The sequence below is a fragment of the Pseudorasbora parva genome, chromosome 14 (assembly GCF_024679245.1).
Source record: "Pseudorasbora parva isolate DD20220531a chromosome 14, ASM2467924v1, whole genome shotgun sequence".
Lineage (NCBI taxonomy): Eukaryota > Metazoa > Chordata > Actinopteri > Cypriniformes > Gobionidae > Pseudorasbora > Pseudorasbora parva.
The window spans coordinates 35,055,581-35,079,570 of NC_090185.1; the positions used below are offsets into that span (position 1 = coordinate 35,055,581).

A 23,990-nucleotide genomic window follows, 5' to 3' on the forward strand; every position below is an offset into this window, starting at 1 on the left:
TCAACACACTTCCACTCTTATGTCTTCTAGGTGACACATCTGAAATTAACCTCCCTTTGGAACATAAAAAACCTCTACTCCTATCTCTAGCTATCGCCAAGAAAACAATACTTCTCAATTGGAAAAATAAATACCAAATATCAATTAAACAATGGCTTCATCTACTAAGAGACCATGTTATTAAAGAGAAACAAACATCAGCAACTAAAAATCAATTGCACAAATTTAATACAGCTTTCAATCCACTACTCTCATCGTTACATATTGATTAAAATTAGCTGATGAGTTGATGCCTCAATTAAGATTTATGGTATTTTAAATGGATTAATAATCACACGAAAATTAAATTATACTTGTTATATTACATTACAATGTATTATACTTCTGCAAGGATTTATAAGCTAGTATACACTTAAAATTATTATATATGTAAAGCTGCATATTAACTATACTTTTTGTTGTTGGTGATGGTGGTAGTAGGAATTTGAATATTCATCTCTTCCGTCATGAATCACATTTCAGAAACATTATGTATACATTCTGGGTAGCCTACTTGAATTTATTAAATATAAATGGTCTGGGTCGGGGTGCTGCTCTGGTGCTGTTGGTGGGCACGGCTGACATGTCCTGCTGGCGGGTTCATCATCACAGACTCGGTGCTTGGGATCCTCTCCCTTTGCCACCTCAACCTCAAATCACTCCTCTCATGTAAATAAAAAACATCTACCAATATCTGGGCTGGATGTGGTGTCTCTGGCTGGGGAGCTAACCGGTGCACACCAGGGTCCATACTACAGATTAAAAAAAATTAAAAAGAACTGGGCTGGGCAACAAAAATGTATTTTTTGTTTTATCAGGCCACATCCAGACTAGGGGAGCCTGGTTTGGAGGTGCCTGTTAGGGTGCCCCAGTGTATTTGATCAAGGACTCAACAGAGCATAGAGGATCATTTGAGGAGTGTGTCGCTGGCGGGAGGGAGGGTCCCAGGTGGATCAGATGAGGGTGACTGTGTCCGGGGGGGGTCTGTGGGTGGTGGTCACTGACGGCGCTGGAGCGGCTCCCGGACATAGACCATAGTGTCCCTCCACAATAACTGGATTGCCTGGTTTATCGTTCCATCAATATCATGATTTATATTACTTTGAATGTCTAATCCTAACATTACATCTATTATTATTATTACTGTTATTATTATCATATATATTATAGCTAATGCTATCACTAATAGCTACTATCACTACTACTATTACTATTAGCTACTATTACTATCACTACTATTATTACTATTACTTACAATCAATACTACTATTACGATAATTACAATTACTACTGTCACTACTACTGATACTTTTAACTATTACTACTACCACCATTACTGCCATTACTGCTACTATTACTGTTACTACTACAGTTATTATTTATTATTTTTTGTTATGATTACTACCTCAAGTATAAATGTGTTACTATTACTATAAGCATCTCAAATTACCCTTATCCCTTAATACTCCATTGCCTAAACTTACCAAATATACCTGCATACATCACTATATTTATATTCAGTTGTTGTTGTTGTTGTTGTTTTTTTTTTTTTTTTTTTTTTTTGATGGTTTTCCTCTCTGTTTGTTATTGTATTGTTTTTGTTTTTTTGTTTTCTTTGTTGGTTCTCCTCTCTATTTGTTATGGTTTGGTTTTTCTACCCACTATACATGTATGTATGTCTATGATCACTTGCATTGTATAAGCTACTGTAATTTGTTAATTTGCTATAATTTTTTTTTCTCTAATAAAAAAAAAAAAAAAAAAAAAAAAAAAGATCATTGTCATGTTTAGACTCATGCTTAAGCCACCTGTAACAGAGGCTCCTGAGAGAGAGAGTGTGTGTTGTACGTGTGTGTTGACACAAATGTGTATAATGGCATGGGTATGACAAAAAGAGGGTGATTTATGAGGACATTTCACCATGTCCCCATTTTTCAAAGGGCTTATAAATCATACATAATGAGGTCTGTGTAGTTTTTTTTGTTTTGTTTTTTTGAGAAAGTAAAAATGTGCAGTTTCCTATAATGGGTAGGTATAGGGGTAGGGGAAGAGTATGGGGATAGAAAATATGGCTTGTATGGTATATATACACTCACCTAAGGGATTATTAGGAACACCTGTTCAATTTCTCATTAATGCAATTATCTAAACAACCAATCACATGGCAGTTGTGTATTTAGGGTTGTATTTAGGTATTGTGGTCCTGGTCAAGACAATCTCCTGAACTCCAAACTGAATGTCAGAATGGGAAAGAAAGGTGATTTAAGCAATTTTGAGCGTGGCATGGTTGTTGGCACAGACGGGCCGGTCTGAGTATTTCACAATCTGCTCAGTTACTGGGATTTCAAGCACAACCATTTCTAGGGTTTACAAAGAATGGTGTGAAAAGGGAAAAACATCCAGTATGCGGCAGTCCTGTGGGCGAAAATGCTTTGTTGATGCTAGAGGTCAGAGGAGAATGGACTGACTGATTCAAGCTGATAGAAGAGCAACTTTGACTGAAATAACCACTCGTTACAACTGAGGTATGCAGCAAAGCATTTTGAAGCCACAACACGCACAACCTTGAGGCGGATGGGCTACAACAGCAGAAGATCCCACTGGGTACCACTTATCTCCACTACAAATAGGAAAAAGAGGCTACAATTTGCACAAGCTCACCAAAATTGGACAGTTGAAGACTGGAAAAATGTTGCCTGGTCTGATGTGTCTCGATTTCTGTTGAGACATTCAGGTGATAAAGTCAGAATTTGGCGTAAACAGAATGAGAGCATGGATCCATCATGCCACTGTGCAGGCTGCTGGTGGTGGTGTAATGGTGTGGGGGATGTTTTCTTGGCACGCTTTAGGCCCCTTAGTGCCAATTGGGCATTGTTTAAATGCCAGAGCCTACCTGAGCATTGTTTCTGACAATGTCAATCCCTTTATGACCACCATGTACCCATCCTCTGATGGCTATTCCAGCAGGATAATGCACCATGCCACAAAGCTTGAATCATTTCAAAATTGGTTTCTTGAACATGACACTGCATTAAATATGTAGTCACCATATCTCAACCCAGCTTTGTGCCATGGATGTGCATCGCACAAATCTATCAATATGAGCCAACATTTCTAAAGAATGCTTTCAGTACCTTGTTAATGCCACATAGAATTAAGGCAGTTCTGAAGGAGAAAGGGGGTCAAACAGTATTAGCATGGTGTTCCTAATAATCCTTCAGGTGAGTATATATATATGTATATACTCCATACATATATATATATATATATATATATATATATATATATATATATATATATATATATATATATATATATATATATATATATACATATACATCTATGTAAACTGTAATAATATAAAATAGTTAAAAAGTATACAAGTATATAATCAACAGCAACATTTTCTCCCTGATTTGAGATTTGACACACAACAGTATTAACACACAGCATTATTGTAGCTCCAATTATGCTTTGACAAGTGAAATAAAGTTTTCTGATGGACTCACTGTCTTCTTCAGTTCTCTGCTCTACGGCGAGGGTGCGGACTTTGACCTTCTCAGGAGGGGCAAGAGGTCGTCGAGGGGTCATGAGGCTGACGGCGGCGGTGCTGAGGAAGCGGTTTGCTCGGCCCAGCGTCGGCGAACTCAACCAACTGGGTCGGGCCAAAGCGCCACCCATGGCAACAGCGCCAGATGGTCTCTGTAGTTCCCACACACACACACAATACCATTTGTCTTCAATATTCAGGGTAATGTCCTAATCACGAAAAGTAGACCACCTCAACAACACACCATGAATCAACAAAATGTTCTACAATAGATGCCCCCAATGGGATTCAGTTAAAGTAACAAATTAAGGTTACGGTGAGCCACTTACAAGGGAAGTAAATGGGGCCAATTTTGGAAGGATTATAATTTTACAAAAGCTATTCATGTTAATTATTCTGTTAAAAGTTGTGTTTACACCGTAAACATTTACACTGTGTCCTAACCATGTGATGTAATAAGATTCCTTAAAGATCTGAGGTGAATTATCCATTGTTGCTTTCAGTATATGGCTAAAAAATGTACTGCAAAATTATATGCAAACTTCCATTAGACGCTTTTAAAATTAAATCAAGCACATAATCAGTAGCAGAGATTATATTTGTCACACTTTGTATGTTGTTGTTCGAGCCGTCACAGAAAACAGAAAACAGAATAGGATTGGCAACATTCACTTCCACTTTAATTGCCTCACTATAACCCAGATTTTATTACCCCTTATTTTAAATGGTCAAAATTATCTTATTTTTGGTAATCAAATATAATGCCACAAATGCTTTGATTGAGCTTAAAATCACAGTATTTATTCAAAATGCTTTTATAGTCATCTTTCTCACAATTACATAAAATTATTTTACATGTCAAAATATCTCTCTTAAAAAAATTATTGGTAGATATAATGCACCTGAGCAGCTCCAGTTTCCTCGTCTTCATCCAAGTCATCCATAGAGGTGGCCTGGATCTCTGCCGGGTCTATGATGATATTGGCCTTTGCGGCTAAGTCATCTAAAATATAACAAAATGTTCAAACAATCTAGTTTATTAACAGCTTAGTAAAAATTTGTTTGTGGAAATACACCAAAAAGAGGCTTTTGGGAATGTGCGACTCGGATTTCAACGCTCAATAGCTCATCTCAGAGGACGACAAGCTCACAACTTTTTATGAACACACCAGTCTATTATTTATTAATACACATTTGTCTTCTTCTGGACAGCTAAGTAATAAAAAATCTTCGCTTGAAGACGTCAGAGGGCTTATAAGAACTGCTTAAGGAGAGATATGTGCTACACTTTACTCCAAAGGTCTGCCATTTCAAGGTTATTCAAGGCTGGCTGTCCAATAGAAGCGTAATTGTGAGAAAAATGGGGCGGTTAAAGCAGTTTGGGAGTAATTCACAGGAGACAAAGAGAAATGTAAGGAAGAGGAGAAAGAGAGAAAAAAGGGTAAATATCAGCCTTGAGAGTTAAGGGAGTGAAGGAGTTAAGTATATGGACATGGTTTTAATAAGCATTGTAAGATACAAGTTAAGCACTGAATTGACCCGCTATACCTTCAAAAATAAAATTTCCAATAAAAGATTAATTGAATGCTCACCACTTTGAGCACATTTTACAAAAAAATAAAAAATAAATAAAATAAATGTATTAATATAAAGATGAGATTTAATTTTAATATAAATAATTACATTAAAAATAATTGTTTATATTTTTTAATAATTTTATAATCAATTCTACGTTTGCGGCGGCAGTGGCTCAGTGGTTCATGTAGGTTGTCTACAAACTGGAAGGTTGATGGTTCAATAAGATGGACATGATTATGCAATTGAGACCACTAAACCATCTGATAAGTAAATCTAATAATTTATTGTACGACACCTCTAACTGAATCATAAATTAAGACCAAGTAGATGATGAAGTCTGACAGGGTGGATGACCCGAGAGATGCGGTTTCATTAATTTGGTGTCAGGCTGATATAGCTTCCTTCTTTATTACACCTGTGGGAATGACCTCTGGCTGTCTGTCAATTGATGTTGATAAATCTCAGATTCCATAAACATCTAAAGGCTCAAATCTATAAATTAGATGGATATTGCACCCCCAAAAACTGGGAACAGAAAGTACACTTGCCAGAAGACGTAAATTTGAGTCACTCAAGTAGTTAGTCACGATTCTCTGTAAGCAACCTGGCAAAAATGCCAAAATCACCCGGTGAGGGAAATAAACTGACTCGGGTCTGAATTCGGCTGCCACTTGCTTGCTGTAGGTAAAAATATCTGGATTTGCTACGACCGTGATGGAGCAATTAGAAGACGGTATGGAGAGATTTAGAGAAAGAGCACCTTGGTTTTGCCTCAAATTGATGTTGGTCAGAGAAGGTTGGGGTTAAAAGTTGAAAAAGCTTATGTGTAGTTCAATAAAAATGTGCTGCAGAAATGTCAAATTGGCTAATGGTATTTTTATTTAATTTTTTTATTATTATGATCATTACTGACAGAGATTACTTTTATGCTGGACCTAAATCAATATTATGCAATCAATAAGCACAATCATTATACAGCTCAGATGATGATGATGATGATATTGATGAAAATTATGTTGATGGTAAAGGTAAAGGTGTTCTGGGGTTGTTGATGCTTTAGGTAGTTACTTACTAGCCTGAGAAAAAAATGATTTTTTGGCCATCTTATCATCCAAAAAGTGGCACACCTCGTCAAACTCTACAAATAGGCAACAAAGCGCTGCATTGATGATTTGTTGTCAAATTCTGTCAACCCATACATTTGCATCAGCCTGGTCAACAACACAGCAACAGGGGGTTTCCAATGGTTTTATTACAGAAAAAAAGATACTGTATGTGACCTGCAAAAGTTTGATTCTTAAACTTTTAGTTCATAGTGATAATTTTCAGAAATTAACACACTTTCTGCATTTTGAAACCTAAATCCAAACTCTTTAAATTTTCATTTAACATCTGGAGTTGGAAAGTTATATAAATGCAATAAGTGGACTAAATAAAAGTAGACTAGTGAGTAGATTTGTTTATCTGTTCGGCTCGTGCCCATCTGTTCGTCCATGGGTCTGCTGAACAATAGTGCAGGTTTTTTTTTTTTTTTCTTTAGAAAGTCAGACTTGGTTGCTTTAGACTTCCAAATGAAATTTTGTCTACACAGAACAATCCCTCAGCATGTTATTTCCATTTATTATAATATTTTTCTAGGCATTTTTTAAGAGTGAAAACAGGTGTATTTTAATTACTGAAAATGTAGATCCAAACAGTAAATATAATGATTGTTATATGATAATAAGATAAAAGAAAATAAGACTCGTTACGCACAAAACACGCCCATGACTCATTAAGAGAATAAGGACAACCCTTTTACCGACCATTTTTCCTGTTGTTAAACTAGCAAAAGTGGATTTGGACACATCCTAGTTCACCTGCGCCATGCTCTTCAGACCATGCGCTTAGATCGTTAATATATGGCCCTTAATGTTCCCAACAACCTCTGTGGTCCCATTTAGCCACTTGTTATCAACCAACTTTGAAGAAAGAAAGAAAAAAATGGACAAAAAAAACACTAAGATTTACTGATGCCTTTTTTGTACAACAACCCCTTTTAACCGAAACCCCTTTCAAATCACTTTAAACCCATTCAGCGACTTTGGAACGATGAAACCAGAGGTTCAAAATTTGTTTGTCGGTTTAAGGACTCATTCCTGCAGCACTTATCAGAACAACTGATAAGCCAAAAATAATGAATCATTACTGAATAATTTAAACATATACTGAGCTGAAAAAGATAAAGAGCAGATGGTGGAGTTGGCTGCATAACACTTTGTTTGATGGTTTGATGGCCAAAATCAACAATTAAAAACTAATTATGTAAAATATGTCAAAGAGGAAAAGCCCTCAGCAGCTGCTAAACATAAATCAATTTTGTCAAGATACAGTGCAGATGACAAGGTTCAAATTTTGTACACAAATTAAAACTAACAGCAGCTGATTCAAAACTGTCACTGTGAAAAACACAGACACAACAAGTGTGTACCACTATTCATTCCAATGTCTTGTTTTACTCTTTGATTGTTTCCTCAAAGCCCCAAAAGAGTTCAATCAGGCGCCAGAGGGAGAAGGAAATGTTTCTGCAGAATCAGCGGGGAAATGGCGCAGGAAGAGGAACAAAGTAATTATCAGCTTTTAATCAAACAAGGGCAGAGAATTGGAAATGCCTGGAGAAGATGTGTGTTTAAGGAGACAAAATAAATGGAAAGACAGAGTGAGAATTAATGAAATTCAAACTTTGGCACAGCATAGTTGCGACACATGACAAGACGTGCCTCGCCTCTCTCCATCAATGGAAACTGCCGTAATTTAAACATAAATGTTGAAGACGCCTTCTATCTTAGCCACAATGGGTGAATACAAAGATGATTCATAATTTGTGTATCATCTGTTCTGTTCACCAGATTACATCTGCCCCAATTCATAATAAGCTATTTAACAAAAAAACTGATTTAAATTGAGAAGCATTTTTTTTTGTTATCTATCATTTCACTGTGTGAAAAGGTATCATTTAATTGGCAAATCATTTCATTGGCAAATTGGTAGCCTGTTAACTTTTGTTAAACAGTCAGAGCTTTGGGTTCAAAACCGCCCTCATTTTTGAGTTTTTTTTTTTTTAAATGAGATCCCTTTCAGTTGGTCACGTTCGACGTACATCGGACTGACCGACAAATTGGGATCACTTCTGGGAGCCTCTATCAGCTTCGAGATATAGAAAACGGGCCAATGAACATTAGTGTGCATGCTTTGCATATCGCACCCCGCCCCACTGCACGGGTATAAAGCGGAAGCGATCGCCACGCACTGTTGTCATTCACTTCGGAGCCGAGCGGTGTTGATGAAGCATCTGACTGCCTTCTATCTAGCGACAGAGAGAGAAAGCGGGTGCCGGGGGAAATTGCTCGTGTTGGCCAGACGGCACACAACAGCGCGACCGCGATCTCACTGCTGCTGAGAGAGCTGCTGTTTTCACAGCGAACTGAGAAACTGAGCAAATTGCACTACACACACAAACCACACACAGTTGGTTTGGTGGGCGTGTTCCTTTTCTGGTGAGAGCAGAAACAGGCTGCACACAAAACCTGTTATTCTGCCGCGGTCGATCCCTGGGTGCTTCAGCACTAAAAGAGCAAATTTTCCTCACAAAAAGAGCTACACGGGTGACGTGACGTCCTTTTCAGGATGTCTTTCCACCCGTGCGTTTCTGGATGCGGTCGTTCCTTGTAGCCCCCTGACGGTCACAAGCGCTGTATCACGTGCCTGGGCTTAGAGCACGCTGAGCCGGCGTTTGTGGATAGCTTCTGTTCTCACTGCGGGAACATGACTATCTCGGTGCTTAGGTCGAGACTCGCCTACCTTCGGGAAACGGTGACGTTGACTCGCCTACCTTCGGGAAACGGTGACGGTGACTAGCACTGAAGTGCCCGTTCTAGTGTCGGCTTGCTGCGCCACTCCCTTCCTCATAGAACAGATACATGTGCTTATATGCTGCAGTTGAGTTTCCCAGTATGGCGAACCCTGTTGAGTCCTCCGCAACCCGCGGCAGTCAGACGTGGCGGAGCGCCTGACGCCAGGTCTAACACTCGTATGCATTGTGGAACTTGTGTTAGGATGGGTTCCATATGTAGTGACCCCCACGGCAGTCCCATATGTGTATTCTCCACGGTACGGCTCCCTACAGCGAGCCCGTGTCTTTCCCTTGGCAGAGCCCGCTCTGCCATCTCAGTGCGGTGACTGTCCCCCGCCCAACAGGGCCGGGGACACCCCTGGGACTCCTGTATGTTGTACTGCCCACGGCCAGTCCATACGTGTAATTTCCACATGTTATCCCTTCGGGGGAGTGTGGCTTTCGCAGCGGCCTCCAGGGGCACGCTTTCCCAGCGTTATCCAATAGTCCACTGATTGGGTCTTGTGGGATGGCAGTGTGACTCTCCCTGCAGGAAATTCCCCCGCCCTTTGAGACGGGGTCTGAGGGACTCCTGCAGGGCGCTGGAAGTGGTAATAACTGTGGCGTTTTCCATAGGGATCCCAATTCATCGGTCAGTCTGACGTACATCGAACGTGACCAACTGAAAGGGAACGTCTTGGTTACGTATATAACCCTCGTTCCCTGAAGTAGGGAATGGAGACGTACGTCCCGTCGCCACAGTTGCTGTACCATCACTGCAGTTTGAGCCACGGGTTCGGCTCCTCAGTGAAAAACAAACATAAAATATACCCGCGCAGCGGGGCGGGGTGCGATATGCAAAGCGTGCATGCCAATGTTCATTGGCCCGTTTTCTATATCTCGAAGCTAATAGGGGCTCCTAGAAGGGATCCCAATTCGTCGGTTAGTCCGACGTACATCTCCGTTCCCTCCTTAAGGGAACGAGGGTTACATACGTAACCGAGGCGTTTTTTTACTCATTACAATCAAATGCGTTCATTAGTGACGGTATATCAAGGGCAAGGACATTTTTGAGTGCATTTTATTTTGTTCTGGATACGAATAAAGCAGGGCTATTCAAATCTTACCCTGGAGGGCAAATGTGGTGCAGAGTTGAGCTCCAGCCGTGATCAAACACACCTGAACATGCTAGTCAATGTCTTCAGGATCATTAGAAAATCAGAGGTGAGTGCGTTTGATCAGGGCTGGAGCTAAACTCTGCACCTTATTGGCCCTCCAGGGTAAGATTTGAATAGCCCTGGAATAGACCCTATGTCCCAATTCGCATACTATCCATACTAAATAGTATTTGAAAATAGAATTAGTATAAGCGGATAAAAAGCATTAAAAAACTACAAACATGACGGAAGTGCGAGTCCGACGGTTCAGTAGAGAAGTTTAGATAAAGGGGTTTGAGTGACCAACTATCAATATTTAACCTGACAAAAATAGATTTATTCAGTGTTGTCCACATTATATTTCACCTGCATCAGCATTGTGAACTTTTGTAATGACACGTTTGGCCATAAACTTTTAAATGCATCATTATATTTTAACTGCAAACACATAAGGATAGTCTGCATTAAAGACCCACAAATGGCAGATCAACGTGCGGCTACATTTCTCTCCCATGCGGTAGGAGATTAAACTGAATGTGGAGGATTTGAACTGTGACGAATCTGACACTGATTAACAGGGCAGTTACACGGTGACGGGATAGTCGTAACTAAGCGACAGAGTCCATTAAAGATGGCAAAGTAGTATGTACTGAAGTTTGCATACTTTTCTGCTACACACTCAAAAGTATATACTTTTTCTTCACAAAAAGAGTACATACTTTTAGGATGTAGTGTAGGCAAATTGGGATGCAGCAAGACAGTCTCCACAACGGGACTGAAGCACACATCTGTGCATGAGCCGCTGTCACTGACAACAGCGACAACGAGCAATCAGTTTGATATCAAAATAAACACATTTCTGCGCCAGATCGCCTTTACAAAACAACCAATAATAATACTCTGCTTGTTAACCACAGATTTTTAATTTGTTATAGATATATCTGTACCGCAATATGTTTCAAAAGTCCCTTTTTCAGTTACAGACGACTCGGACAGGGGAATAGGTCTATCTGATCTGTCCGCTTATGGCAGGCGCAAATGGACGAATTCGATTCATATTTCAGATTTATTCATTTCCACATATGAGTGAGGCCTGAAACCGATCTGAGAATATCGGAATCCATACGTTGTTGGGTTTTTTTGCTGCTTACACATTCACATGTCATATCCGATCTGTACTACATGGGAGGAAAAACCATGATGTTGGTCACTTGAACCATGCACTGTAAATGTGGCCTTAGATTAATACAGCGTGTAATGACAGATGCATATTGTGTGATGAATGATTTGTGCTATTCAGAATATTTATTCAATATTTATTTTGAAGCCTATATTAATCTTAATATTTAATATTATTGTTGCAATCTGCTCTTGTTGCATTTTTTATATATCTGATTGTATATAGGCCTAGGCTATTTTTGGCACATTTATGTCTAGTGTGTATTTAAGTTCTGATAACTGATACTGTCATATTTTGTGTAGAATTGTGTTCATTGTCTTTTAGCAATATTGGAGGTGGAGATTATACACCTCAAAAAGTGTGTTTCCTGTTGTAATTGCAATAGTTAAATAACTGGATTTTCTTAATTATATTTTTCCAATGTTCTAATAAATTATTTGTGCAATTGAGAAATATAATTTTCTTTGTCACTTATGTTGTTATTGTTACAAAGACCAGACGTACCGCAGTGATTAATTTAGCCCGATCCACATTGGTGGCTACAAAACAGTTATAGTAAAATATAACTGTGTAGAATTTTATTTTATCTGTGTAATAATTCAATGTAGAACCGCTGTAGTATATGATGTGTTTGTGCATGATTTGGGAATAAGGGACAGCCTATTTCACCAACACTGGTGAAAAATCGGGCCGAAATTATCATGGGGCAGAAAGGTGCCATTAACGTGCACAGCTTGTCTCGTATTTCCTCTCACACGCTGCAGGCCGCTACCATACAAGCATCCACAATGTCCACGCAATTTCTTCTGAGAGAAACAAATCGTCTGCGAGCTCGTACGACAGAAAAAAAAAACGCACCATGTAAGCCCAGCTTTAGCCAATTCTTTTACTATTTTGGCAATGTTTTCACTTTTATTTATAAGTATAGTATGGGGAACTGGATCAGAAAGTAAGGTAAATCTGAACTTACAAACTGGCTGTGGCAAACAGGGGGACGCAGGGGGACGTGAGAAGGGGGCAAGGCCAGTGGCGTGATGGCTAATGAGCTCCACCTGCGCGCCAGTCTCGGGTTTCTCACGGAGGAGCTTCAGAAGCACAAAAGGAGGAGCAACAACATTGAAGGACAAGAGAGGACCAGGCCTGGACTTTACATTATATTTGTTTATGTTTTATTATGTATGCGCAGCAGTCATCCGTGAGGGAGTGCCCTTTTTAATTTACTTTTGTTTTGTTGTTTATTTATTCTATGGATTAAAGTGTGTGAAACAGTTCCTGCCTCCTTTTTCCCATAACCTCGTCAACTAACAACTAACCTCGTCACAGGGAAAAGTAAAAAAAAAAAAAAATTAAGTATGCAGTTAAGAAACAAAACCTACACACTATTGTTGAGGCAAAACAAAACAAAAAATTGCAATGTTAATAAAGCCCAATTTCAAATGAAATTACCCAGAACAATTTGTCCCAGCAACTTTTTCAACACTGTCTCAAGTACACTGAAGATTAATCCGGTGACTGCACGTGACTTTCTAATTCGTGCTGGATTTAATCCTCCGTAAATAAGCTTAATAATGCCTGAACCTCATTGTTGGTCGTATTTTTTAAACTCCATTGTTGAGTCGAATAGCAAACAACTCTTACTACATGCACTGCAACAGACTTTTAAAAATAGTGCTTGAAATAAAATGAACACACCCAAGGCTCACCCCCCAAAATTTCCTGAATATTTTAAAAGTACTGCCTCATAAGCAGGGACTTTTTGAGGGGAAAATTTAGACCCTAGTCCCTGCGGTCAAAAACACACCGAGTACCACCCCAGTTCCCAAGTCCCCAGTTCCTGGAGAAAGTGCCTGTGGTAGAAAATGAGGCTTAACTTAAAATGGTGTGTGAAACTTTTTGGGTGTTAAAATTTGTTTTTTTGGGCCACATGCAAATTTGTCATTTTCCACAGAAATGCAGCAATCCAGGCAAATTCCTGACAAACACCAAAGGCAAATAAAATAATCTAATGCAAACCACAAAAAAACATATTACATAAAAGGAACAGCTCTCAACCACTTCCTTTAGCCACTGTCCTTCTCTCTCACTGTTTCTTGGCATGTTCCCTGCTGTTCATCAATATTTTTGCGGCATGTGCCACTGCCTTGAGGGAAATCAATATCCATCTGCATCCCAGTCTCCAGTTCTAAGTGCCGCCAGCATCCATCTTATCCCATCACTTCAGAAATTTTAATGATGCCGCAAATCAAAGTAATGACCACCAACGTTTTTGAGGTTAATAACAAAGTCGGAAACTAAAAAAGGAAAACACCCTGCAGGATGTATTTGGTCTCAATTTAAAACTAATTTGGAAGGTTGATCGATCTGAACCATTTTGTCGGCAGCTATGAAAAGATCAATATGAAAATTTCAAAAGTTACCAAACAAAACAAACATAATAGTCACATTAATATGAGATTGCATGTCTCATTTAGACTCTAGAATTAAAAAGAAAACTAATTACGCCTGTGCTCATTAAAGTGAGTTTGTAAAAAAAAAAAAAAAAGAACAAGGAAAACAAAAGTAATACTGTCTTTGCCAAACCAGATACAGGGATGCTTTAAGGTTTTAAACTAGTGTTGTCAGTATAAGACACTCAAAACAAATTAACCTTGTGCTCCCTCTGGTGGTGTCTAGTTCAGATGCACTTTGAGTAATTATGGGACCAAACTCTGAAACACACTTTACTTGTAGTTTAACCAACCTTTGAGTGTTTTCTTCAAATGCGAGAGAAGTCCTCCCAGACGCTGAAGGTCGAAGTAATCCACTTTCCCATTGTAAAACAGCTGAGGAGGCACATAGGCATCTGACGGAAACAAAAATGGGTCAATGACATGATATTCCATTTAATTTTAGTGCTAGTAAACTTATTTTCAGTCAGTTGCAAAGACACCATTTCTAGATTTCATTTGGTTTAAAAACTAATATTTGTAATTTCTTTTATTTCAATGAAGAAATATATTTTTGATGTTCATTATTTTAATGGTTATATTTAAAAAAAAAAAAAAAAATTAAAAGAAAATGTTTTGGGCTAAATAATGTCTAAAAATAAGGGGCACCTTGGCGTCTAATGGAAACACACATGGGTAACTGACAAAATAAAAAAGAGTGTTATTTTATTGTTATTTATATATTATTCTATTTGTATTATTATTTTAAATTACATTTTATTTGTATATGTTCATTTTTCATCTTTAAATCTTTTTATACAAAATATTTTATTAAAATGACTTCAGTTTTAGTTGCTACAAAAAATTTTTTAAGTGCCTCAGCTTAAATTTATTTCAGTTAGTCTATTTCAGCTTTATTTCAATTAACAAATACATTTTAAAGGTTTAAATTATAATAATAATTTTCTAAAACCATTCAGAAATACATTAAAAAGCAATTAACACATAATTTATTTGAATACATGTATTTTGGGGCATAAAGTCAAACTTATATTGGTGCTACAACTGTGCTGATTTCATAATGAAGACCTCTACCTTCACTATTGATGGATCCAGGGCTTTTTCTCTTCCCTTCATCCCAGTAGCTCCTAATGGCTGTGATGAGGCGGTGTAAGAAACACACCATGTATTCAGGAGGACACAACACTGTGGGGTTCTGAACACACAAACGCACACATAACGTCACATTGCATTAAGCGAACATCAAATCCTGATTAATGGGAAATAACTTAAAGGGTTAGTTCACCCAAAAATGAAATTGATGTCATTAATGAGTCACCCTAATGTTGTTCCACACCCATAAGACCCCCGTTCATCATCGGAACACAGTTTAAGATATTTTATATTTAGTCTGACAGCGTATCTAAGCGTTCACACCTACCTTGTTTGGTCCGGATTTTCGGACTTTTCAGTTTAGTAGGAACCAAAATTACAGGTGTGAAACCTCCCTCGGACCATGGTCCGGACCTAACAGAAGAAATTTGGTCCGACGAAAAGAGGTAGTCTCGGTCCGGACCAAATTGAACAAAGGTTTGGTTCGTTTCTTTTGTGAAAGCATTTTCTGTATAGTTCGGACTTTCAAACCATTTACAGGAAGTTCTGGTGTAGGATTAGTGAAAAAACACAGATTAAACTCACAGCACATGCAGTGATGGAGCGCGCAGCTCTAATGTCGTTCCACACCCGTAAGACACCCGCTCATCTTCGGAACACAGTTTAAGATATTTTTTATTTAGTCCTAGAGCAGCATTTCCCAATCAGGGTGCCGCCTGACGTGAGCAGGGGTGCCGTGTAAAAGGTGTTGGCATGCACTTGCATCGTGGTTCATCTCACATCTGATGACCGGTCATTTCCGCTGTCATCATCACCCGGGTATATTCGCCAGAAGATGCGAATGAGACGTGCTGTGAGAAGATCTTTCTCGGTGCACTCGTCCCAAGGCGCGCACAAGTCTAACAGCGCGCAAATATTGAGTTATTTCTCAAGTCTTGCACTTGAACGGACAAACTCACACAACAAGGATGTCAACATGTCCATCTTGATGAGTATCCAAGCAGACATAGTCTGTATATGCCTTAAGAGAACTTTATAAAGTCGAGAAAGACGACACATATCCCTGCATTAGGCCTTAAAGGGGCCTTTACTGCTGTCTGTCAAACAAAAGATAAGGACATCACTCACTGCTCTTGATTGAATAGCGTGTGTAAGTATAATTAGGATAAATTTTTTAATTAAACAGTTAAATATGCAGTTATTTTACATTTGATTACTTTATTTAATTTCTCTACCTAAAAACTAATGTTAGACCTACCTGAAAAACCTGAAAAGCATTGTTTATTTTATTAGTATCTTTGTTCAATAGTATTTAATTGTGCTGCTGCTTGTATTTAAGTTATTTGTTTTTATTTAATAAAATTATTGAACATAGCGTAATTTATGCGAGGGGGTGCCACAAAATGTTGAACATTTTCGAAGGGTGCCATGACTGAAAAAAGGTTGGGAAACACTCCCCTAGAAACGAATATCACAAAAACTACGCTTTTCTGCATTGTCTTCTCTTCCCTGTTTGTTTTCAATCCTCAAATAAAGATTCAAATGGTTGTGAATCAGTGAAACGATTCATGATTCGGATCGACAGTGTGATTTCATCAGAAGTTTGGCAGTTTGACATGCGATCCGAATCATGAATCAATACGCTGATTCATAACCGTTTGAATCTTTATTTGAAGTCGTCGTTTTTGTTATTTTTGGATCAAAATGTATTTTTGATGCTTCAAGAGATTCTAATTAACCAACTGATGTCACATATTGTGATGATGTTTTTATTCCCTTTCTGGACACGGACAGTACAGTGTGCTGTGTTCCGATGATGAACGGAGGTCTTACGGGTGTTACAACATTAGGGTGAGTCATTAATGACATCAATTTCATTTTTGGGTGAACTAACCCTTTAAATAACCCAAACGACAATAATCATGTAACAGAAAATGGCCATATACACTTTCTACTGTAAAGTATTAGTGATGATCATCAAATTCAATGCCAAAAAGAACAATCTGAGAATATTGAACAATAAATTCTTCAACCGTTCACATTTATCTCTTTTAGGCCAGCACAACATCCAGTCATTCCAGTCATCAATACACTGTAAAAAAATATTTTAAAAATAATTTACCTGGTTGCCTTAAAATTTTCAGTTCATTGAAATTAAAAATTTGAGTTAGTACAATGAACATTTTTGAGAATCGACAACCTTTATTCAAATATTATTAAAAGATTTTGTAAGCATATTGGGTAATTGTGTGTTATTTGTGATGGCGCAGCCAAATTGTGCTATTTTTATTATTTATCAAAAATTTTATGTGGTTCAAATACAATAATATTTTGAGTTTCTATTTATATAAACCAATTCCTTTCATTGTATCAACTCAAAATTTTAATTTCAATAAACTCAAAATTTTAATGCAACCAGGTTACTTACTTTTTTAAGTTAAACCAACAATATTTTTTTACAGTGTACACAATAAGTAACATATTCCTTAAATTTCCTCGAAGACTATCTAGATACTATTTGGATAAAGAATGCATGTAAATGTAAGGTCAGCATATCCTGTGTCCTGTGTCCTACCCCTCTATTACTGGCGTTCTCTTGAAGGAACTTGCGGAACTTGTTCAGGAAAATGTATCGAGATGCTTCTCCCTGTGAAAAGAGGGACCCGTTAGGAAAACATGTAAACATGGCACAGAGGTTGGTACAGAAACAACTTTAAGGTCTGTAACATATTTGGCATCATATCTCCACACTGCACCATATTAAGGAAATTATATATCAGAGGTTTTCAAGCTTTATTATTCCAAGGACCCCCAAATATGATGAACCTTTTATGAGGGACTCCCTACCTAAAATCCATCTATATATTTATATGTATGAAAAAACATTTAAACTGTTGGATAAATAGTAAGTGTGACATAAATACAACATATTGTTTTCTAACTTAAATTGGCTCTGCTTAATGTTGGATGTATAAACATGATGAACATCTTCAATTAAAAATTATTTGAATAAGCAACTTTCACAATAAACGTATGTAAGCTTATGAACTGCGTTAAGAACAAAACCTTACATTCCTAGTGAGTGAGATAAAGAGGAATATAGTGAGAAAAACTCAATCAAAAGACACAAAGCAGACATATACAAATCTGGAATGTATGGCAAGAAAGGAAAGAAACATTTATAAATTAAACGGTTAGGATGTTGCTTTTGCAGTTTTTGCAGTTTGAAAACCCCTGTTATATATCGTTTAGGAGAACTGCATATTCTGCTTGTTTTTTAGTCCTATTCCTCACAAAACAAGACATAGAAAACATGCACCAACATACCGTCCCCTTGTCTTTGTTGTTCAGCATTAACCTCAGGATCTGAACCTGCAGCTCCTCCACAACTAAACACACAAACACAAACAGACACAGTGTTACATTGATAGATAGGGCTGTAGATTTGATGTTGTGTGAGTGAGTGTGAGTGACATACCCTCAATCCTCTTTTTCAGTCTGTGACAGCCACGCTCGTACGCTCGGCGCCTCAGCCTCTCCTCGGCCGTCTCCTCGCGCGTGTCTCTCTCATCTTTGCCCTGAACACACGTCAGGAGAGACAGCTGAGAATTATTCATCTGTCACTTAAACCAGGGCTTGTTTGACAAGATCATTTCAGGAAACACTTTTTGTAAATCTTATATTATATAGGGATTAATAAATCATCATCATCATCTCTACAGGTGTTTCAGACCTCTTTGTCGAACCGTGTTGGCCACCAGGTGGTTGGGATGAGTTCTTCTAGCCCTGCCTCCTTTACTCTCAGAGGGGTCTTGATGTAGAAGAAGACCACAGACCGAAGCACATCAAACGTGATACTGTCAAGGACCAAAACCTATTAAAATCTCTGAGCTAAATTCCTCTAACTTATTCATTCTTCTTCTGCACCAAAGAAACTGTTGGTAAATGAATAAGAATATTCATATGACAAATGTTGTATATTGTATATATACACTACACACACACACAATACACATGATGCTACAATATCAATGTACAGCACTTTGATTAACACTTGCTGTTTTAAAAAAATAATCTTTATAAATAATCTTTGACTTTGATCATTTGCTAGATTTGAAATACAAAAAATAGACATATGCTCAAAATAACAATAAAGATAATAAAGTTTGTGAACACTTTCTGGTTGTCAAACTTGTATAATATGTACCTGTAGAATTTAACGTGAATGAAACATCAACTGTATCTATCCAACCGATCTATCCATCATCGATATGATCTCAGTAATACTGATCTCAGAAATTATTTTCTATATTATAACTATGATTACATTTCTTATTCATTGACACCCCCCACCCACCCGTCTCATTTTGTAATTTTCTGGTAGTTTAAAGTGTTTTATGAAAGCCTGCCAAGTTATAATTAAAGAGGATATAAAACGTTGCTGAGCAGATACTTCCTGGATTTCTCATGACGGAGTATCGCTGTGGTCAGACGAAGGTAATGAATCTAGAGGGCAGAGAAAAAAAAAACATTTCAGTGAAGACAGCATTACTTGCAGCGCTTCAATCTGTTAAGCATTGGCTGCCACAATAATCATTTGGATCAACATATTGCCAATTCCCATTCACAACCGTGGACATCAGACAAATTACAGCAAGCTTGAAACCAAGTGCCTCAGTGATTTTAATTTTAACAAGAGATTTATTTCAAGAGGGACATGCACACAGCCCATGTCCCTGCTGATAATTGAACATGAACATCAATGGGCAAAGAGGACCTCAACACCTCTCTGGCTCTGATTAGACACAAAAGCAGACGTTAAACGTGGACATGCTTTGAAGTATGAATTCCCAGCATGCTCCTTTAGGCCATAAGATAGAGGCCTTTTGAAAATAATGTTTTTCTTCCTCTCAGCAGCTCTATCATTCTCAGCTCAAATAACACACCACCATATTAACAAACCGACACACCTGCTAATGCTGATAATGACATTACAACAGCTAAAGGATTTGCATGAGAGAAAAATTATTCAGCTTCTCACCTGAAAGCCCAGATCAGGGATGATGGGAGAGAAACGATACGCTCTCAGCAGTGACATCATCAGCTGTTTCAGACACTCGTTCACCTCGTAGTCCTTCAAGAGGAGAAAAAGAAGACAATTTCAGAAGTTAGAGGAATAAAATGCATTGTAACATCCAACATAGTTCACAAATGTCATTCATAGGAAATGCTTATGGTTTGCTTAGCTTTCACAGCTAAGCTCCCACAGCTTGAGAAAAGCTTCTAAAACGTTTAAAGGGGTCAAAATAGTGGCTGAATTCCTCTATTACACACATAAATGAAGATCTGTTGCAAGAAGACAGATCTGTTGCCAGTACAGAACTTTAATGGGCAACATTGCGACTGATGAGAAAAAAACAGGTATGCTAGAGCATTCTGTCCTTTTTAGCGTCTCATCTTGTAACATCATGTCCAGTTTTTGATTTCTTTAGATGTCTTTGATCCATGTCATATCTCACAGTTTGTTTAGAAACAGAGCAAAACACACTTTTTTAGGGTTTTTTGTTCTGCTTGTTTGGTGAGCACAAGATTCGGATGGCAGTGTTCAAACTTAGGCTGCGTTTACACTTGGCATTAACATGCAACCTGTATCAGGATGTTGTCCACATACACATTAAAAAGACAAGTGTACACGTTTTTCTGATCAGAATGTCCTGTTAGTTATACGATCAGCGTGTCCTAACTCCTGATCCCGAGGCAGTCAAGGATTGTATTGTGATCGGATCTCAGTGTTATGTAAACGCAATCCAGCCATTGTATCTGCATTCAGAGGGCGATGTCATATAAATCCCTGCCCACTCTCTCCGCATGGCTGTCTGAAAATAATGGACAGATGCAGTTTTGACAAGAAATTAAACTTATCTGAACTTATCTGAACTCTGAACAATAAACACCAATGTTAAAAAAAAGGTTTATTTTTATACTTACATGATAACATAATGTGTAATTTTTAGTTTGAACTGCGCAGCATTATCTGAATGAAGCAATACAATCACATTTATGCAATCTTAATGAAGAGCTGCATGGTGCTTTGCCAGAGGAATAATCAGAATACACTTCGCTTTTTTATAGTTACAGCATGTTTATAAATCTCCCATTTCTGTCAATATAGTCATTGCACACAAAAACCCATAACCAGATGATGTGACTTTTGTTTATATGATCAACCCAGTTATTTTTTATGCTAAACTCTGGAAGTATTCCTTCATTTAAACTTAATTTGATCTAAGACTGGAGAGCGCATTAGAAAGTAAAGTGAGTGAAAGCAATGGGACATTGTTTAAAGGGCCCATGCCATGGATTCTTTTATTATTTTATAATGTTTCCTGAGGTGTACTTATATTGCTAGTGTGGTTTTTACATAAAAAAATGTCATCATTTAGAAATAAAAGGCATTTTTTCTATACTGATATTAGCCCTCTGGCTTGAAAACTCTGTTTCAAGGTGCATGTCTGCTGAGACATCAGTAAAAACATTTGAAATTTGCAACGTTATTTCTCTCACAAAATGCTTTAACCACAGCTTAAAGCAAACACACGACATGAATACAGTAAGAGCTTCTGTTGAGCATAATTACTAGAGCAGCGTCATTCAAACGGCCGTTTGGGCAAGTGCACTGCATACGTGTGATTGACAGATCCGAACATTATAAAGACTGTTCTTTGATCGCTCTCTGTAGTTTAATCATTTAAATAACAGATTTGTTTCATGCTACTAAAAAAAAAATGAAGTGAAGTTGATCATTTTAGTAACTGGCTGATGCATCAAGACGGACAGCAGCGGGACTGACAGTATTAAACGATTTAGAAAGAAAGTCTGTGTGAACTTGAATGATTAGCTACATATCAGAAATCCCTGATCACAGATCAGGCATTAAAGAACACTGTTACTCAATGTTTGTGGTGGTACTGTCCAAACCATATGGTAAAGCCTGTGCCGCTGACATCGCAACTGATAAACTTAATCCATTCTTTTCCAATTCTCTAAAGCAGGGGAAGAGGAGGAAACCTTTCGTGATATAACGTCATAACAGGAGAATTTGAGATCAGCTCGTCTGGGCTCTCATTTTCTCAAAGGCAGAGAAAGACAACAAGAACTCGGTTTACACTGATCAAAATTTCTAGCAAATTGAGGACAATATTCAGGCTAGGGGACCTCATATTAATGTTGAAAAACCTCATAAAATAAAAATGTCATGCCATGGGACCTTTAATGTGTAACACTTTTTTAACCTGTTGTTTGTATAGCCTATACCCTTGTTTAAATCTAATTAATTTTTTCTAATCTAATTTTTTTTTTTTTTTTACTGCTATCACACACAATATAAATGCTTGCACGCTCCTTTAATCATGAAATGCATCAGAATAATGAATCTTTTCATCATACAAGATTAATTTGGGGAAATTTTAAGTAGATTAGTACTCTATTTCTGATTGATTGTAACATTACTTTTGTTGAATAAATTACACATTTCTGTGCTGTGTGCACTGCCAAAGAATCTAAAGTTAAAGTTGTTTTAAGCTATCTGTTATCCAGATACAGAGGCCACTTAATGTGGACAAATGTAAACATGCTTGATCGGATCAAGATGATCGCATGTTAATGCCAAGTGTAAACGCAGATTTTTTCACATGAACGGCACATACAGAGCAATTGCACCAGTTTTTTTTTTTTTATTGAACCAAACAAAACAAATTACAATAAATTGAACTTTATGTGTGTACCTCCATGAGAAGCCAGAAAAGGTCCAGCAGCTGGTGTATAAGTGGATGCTCGTCGACAGATCCTCCTCCTTCCAGTATACTCAACAGGAAATTCATCAGCACATCCTCCACCAAGTACACTTTACACTACCAAACGCACAGATTACCAATAAGTTACGTGGCTTAAGGCACAATGACAAAGATTTTACTGAAACTGAGAGTGACTTACCATGAGAGGTGCAAAGTGGTTAAATATATGTGCAAGGGTGACTAGGATGGTGGGATCTCCTTGAATCTGCCAGGCCCCAGTGTCTCTTTCAACAAACTTTTCCTCCTGACAAAAGAAAAAAACATTACAACCAAATGTTTTGCCCGTATGACTTAATTTTGAGGTTTTAGTGGTACCTCCACTACACTACCCAACTGATAAGAGCTGGCATTAAATAGCAAACTAAAGGAAATTGTATTGCATTTTGTATGGAATTGTATTCGCTAAGTTTATTAGCTCAGACCAATCTCAGACCAATATTGGACAGTGCTCGCTGGCTGACCTCAATGCGACACAGTGCTGGGAGATCAAGTGACAAAGCGTTTTAATTCACAGTAGTATTAATAACATGGCTGCGAGATCAAATGTGAAGCATCCAAATTCAGCACAGAATTCTCTGTTATAAACCACAGATATCAGATTAAACTGCTGACGTGAAAACCAGGAGAAACATTGTTCCATTAACGAACAAGTTATAGAATTCACCATGGATTTAATGCAGTAATGCTAACTGTAACCATGGTATTGTGGCAGAAATAGTCAATTATTAATTTCAGGGTTCATACAACTTTTTGAGAGTGAAACTCAAGCACATTTTTCAAACGCTCGCATGGTGTTCATACTTTTTACAGCACTTTAATATTTAATATTTCTAAATATTATCTGATTTAAATGTTATGTCCAAAAAAAAATTTAAAGTTAGGTTTACATGTTACTAATAGATAATAAAAGTTCATTTTATCTGCACCTCAACACAAGCTCAGTGCTTTATGGTCAAATGTGTATTTCCAGAAATAAACATGATGTTACTGCACTTATTAATACAAATTAATAATAATATTTTTTAATTACCTTTATGATTAAAAATCCCTCGACCGCCCAGTGCTACTAGATCTGGTGCTGATGCCACCATTACTGATAAAGAGAATAACTCCCTTAAGAGGGACTTTGTGCTTTGTAATTTTTCAGACCTTTTATATGGTAAAACAGCAACGTTACACACCAAGATGAAAATGTTAAAAAAAAACAATAATGGGTCTTTTTT

General features: G+C 37.7%; 1 protein-coding gene across 4 annotated transcripts in view; it reads right to left on the minus strand.

Moving 5' to 3' along the window:
* The window catches only part of LOC137040563 (E3 ubiquitin-protein ligase RNF123), a 200,603-nt gene that overhangs the window by 161,942 nt on the left and 14,671 nt on the right, over window positions 1-23,990 (minus strand). For all 4 annotated transcript variants that reach the window (XM_067416310.1, XM_067416308.1, XM_067416307.1 and 1 more), the window contains exons 12-23: window positions 22,907-23,011; window positions 22,699-22,824; window positions 19,956-20,048; window positions 19,347-19,420; window positions 18,648-18,765; window positions 18,393-18,492; window positions 18,242-18,303; window positions 17,490-17,561; window positions 14,897-15,017; window positions 14,116-14,217; window positions 4,492-4,592; window positions 3,549-3,741 (exon numbers count right to left, since the gene is read on the minus strand). In XM_067416310.1, the coding sequence (XP_067272411.1) occupies window positions 3,549-3,741; window positions 4,492-4,592; window positions 14,116-14,217; window positions 14,897-15,017; window positions 17,490-17,561; window positions 18,242-18,303; window positions 18,393-18,492; window positions 18,648-18,765; window positions 19,347-19,420; window positions 19,956-20,048; window positions 22,699-22,824; window positions 22,907-23,011 (1,267 nt within the window). The remainder of the gene's footprint in view (window positions 1-3,548; window positions 3,742-4,491; window positions 4,593-14,115; window positions 14,218-14,896; window positions 15,018-17,489; window positions 17,562-18,241; window positions 18,304-18,392; window positions 18,493-18,647; window positions 18,766-19,346; window positions 19,421-19,955; window positions 20,049-22,698; window positions 22,825-22,906; window positions 23,012-23,990) is intronic.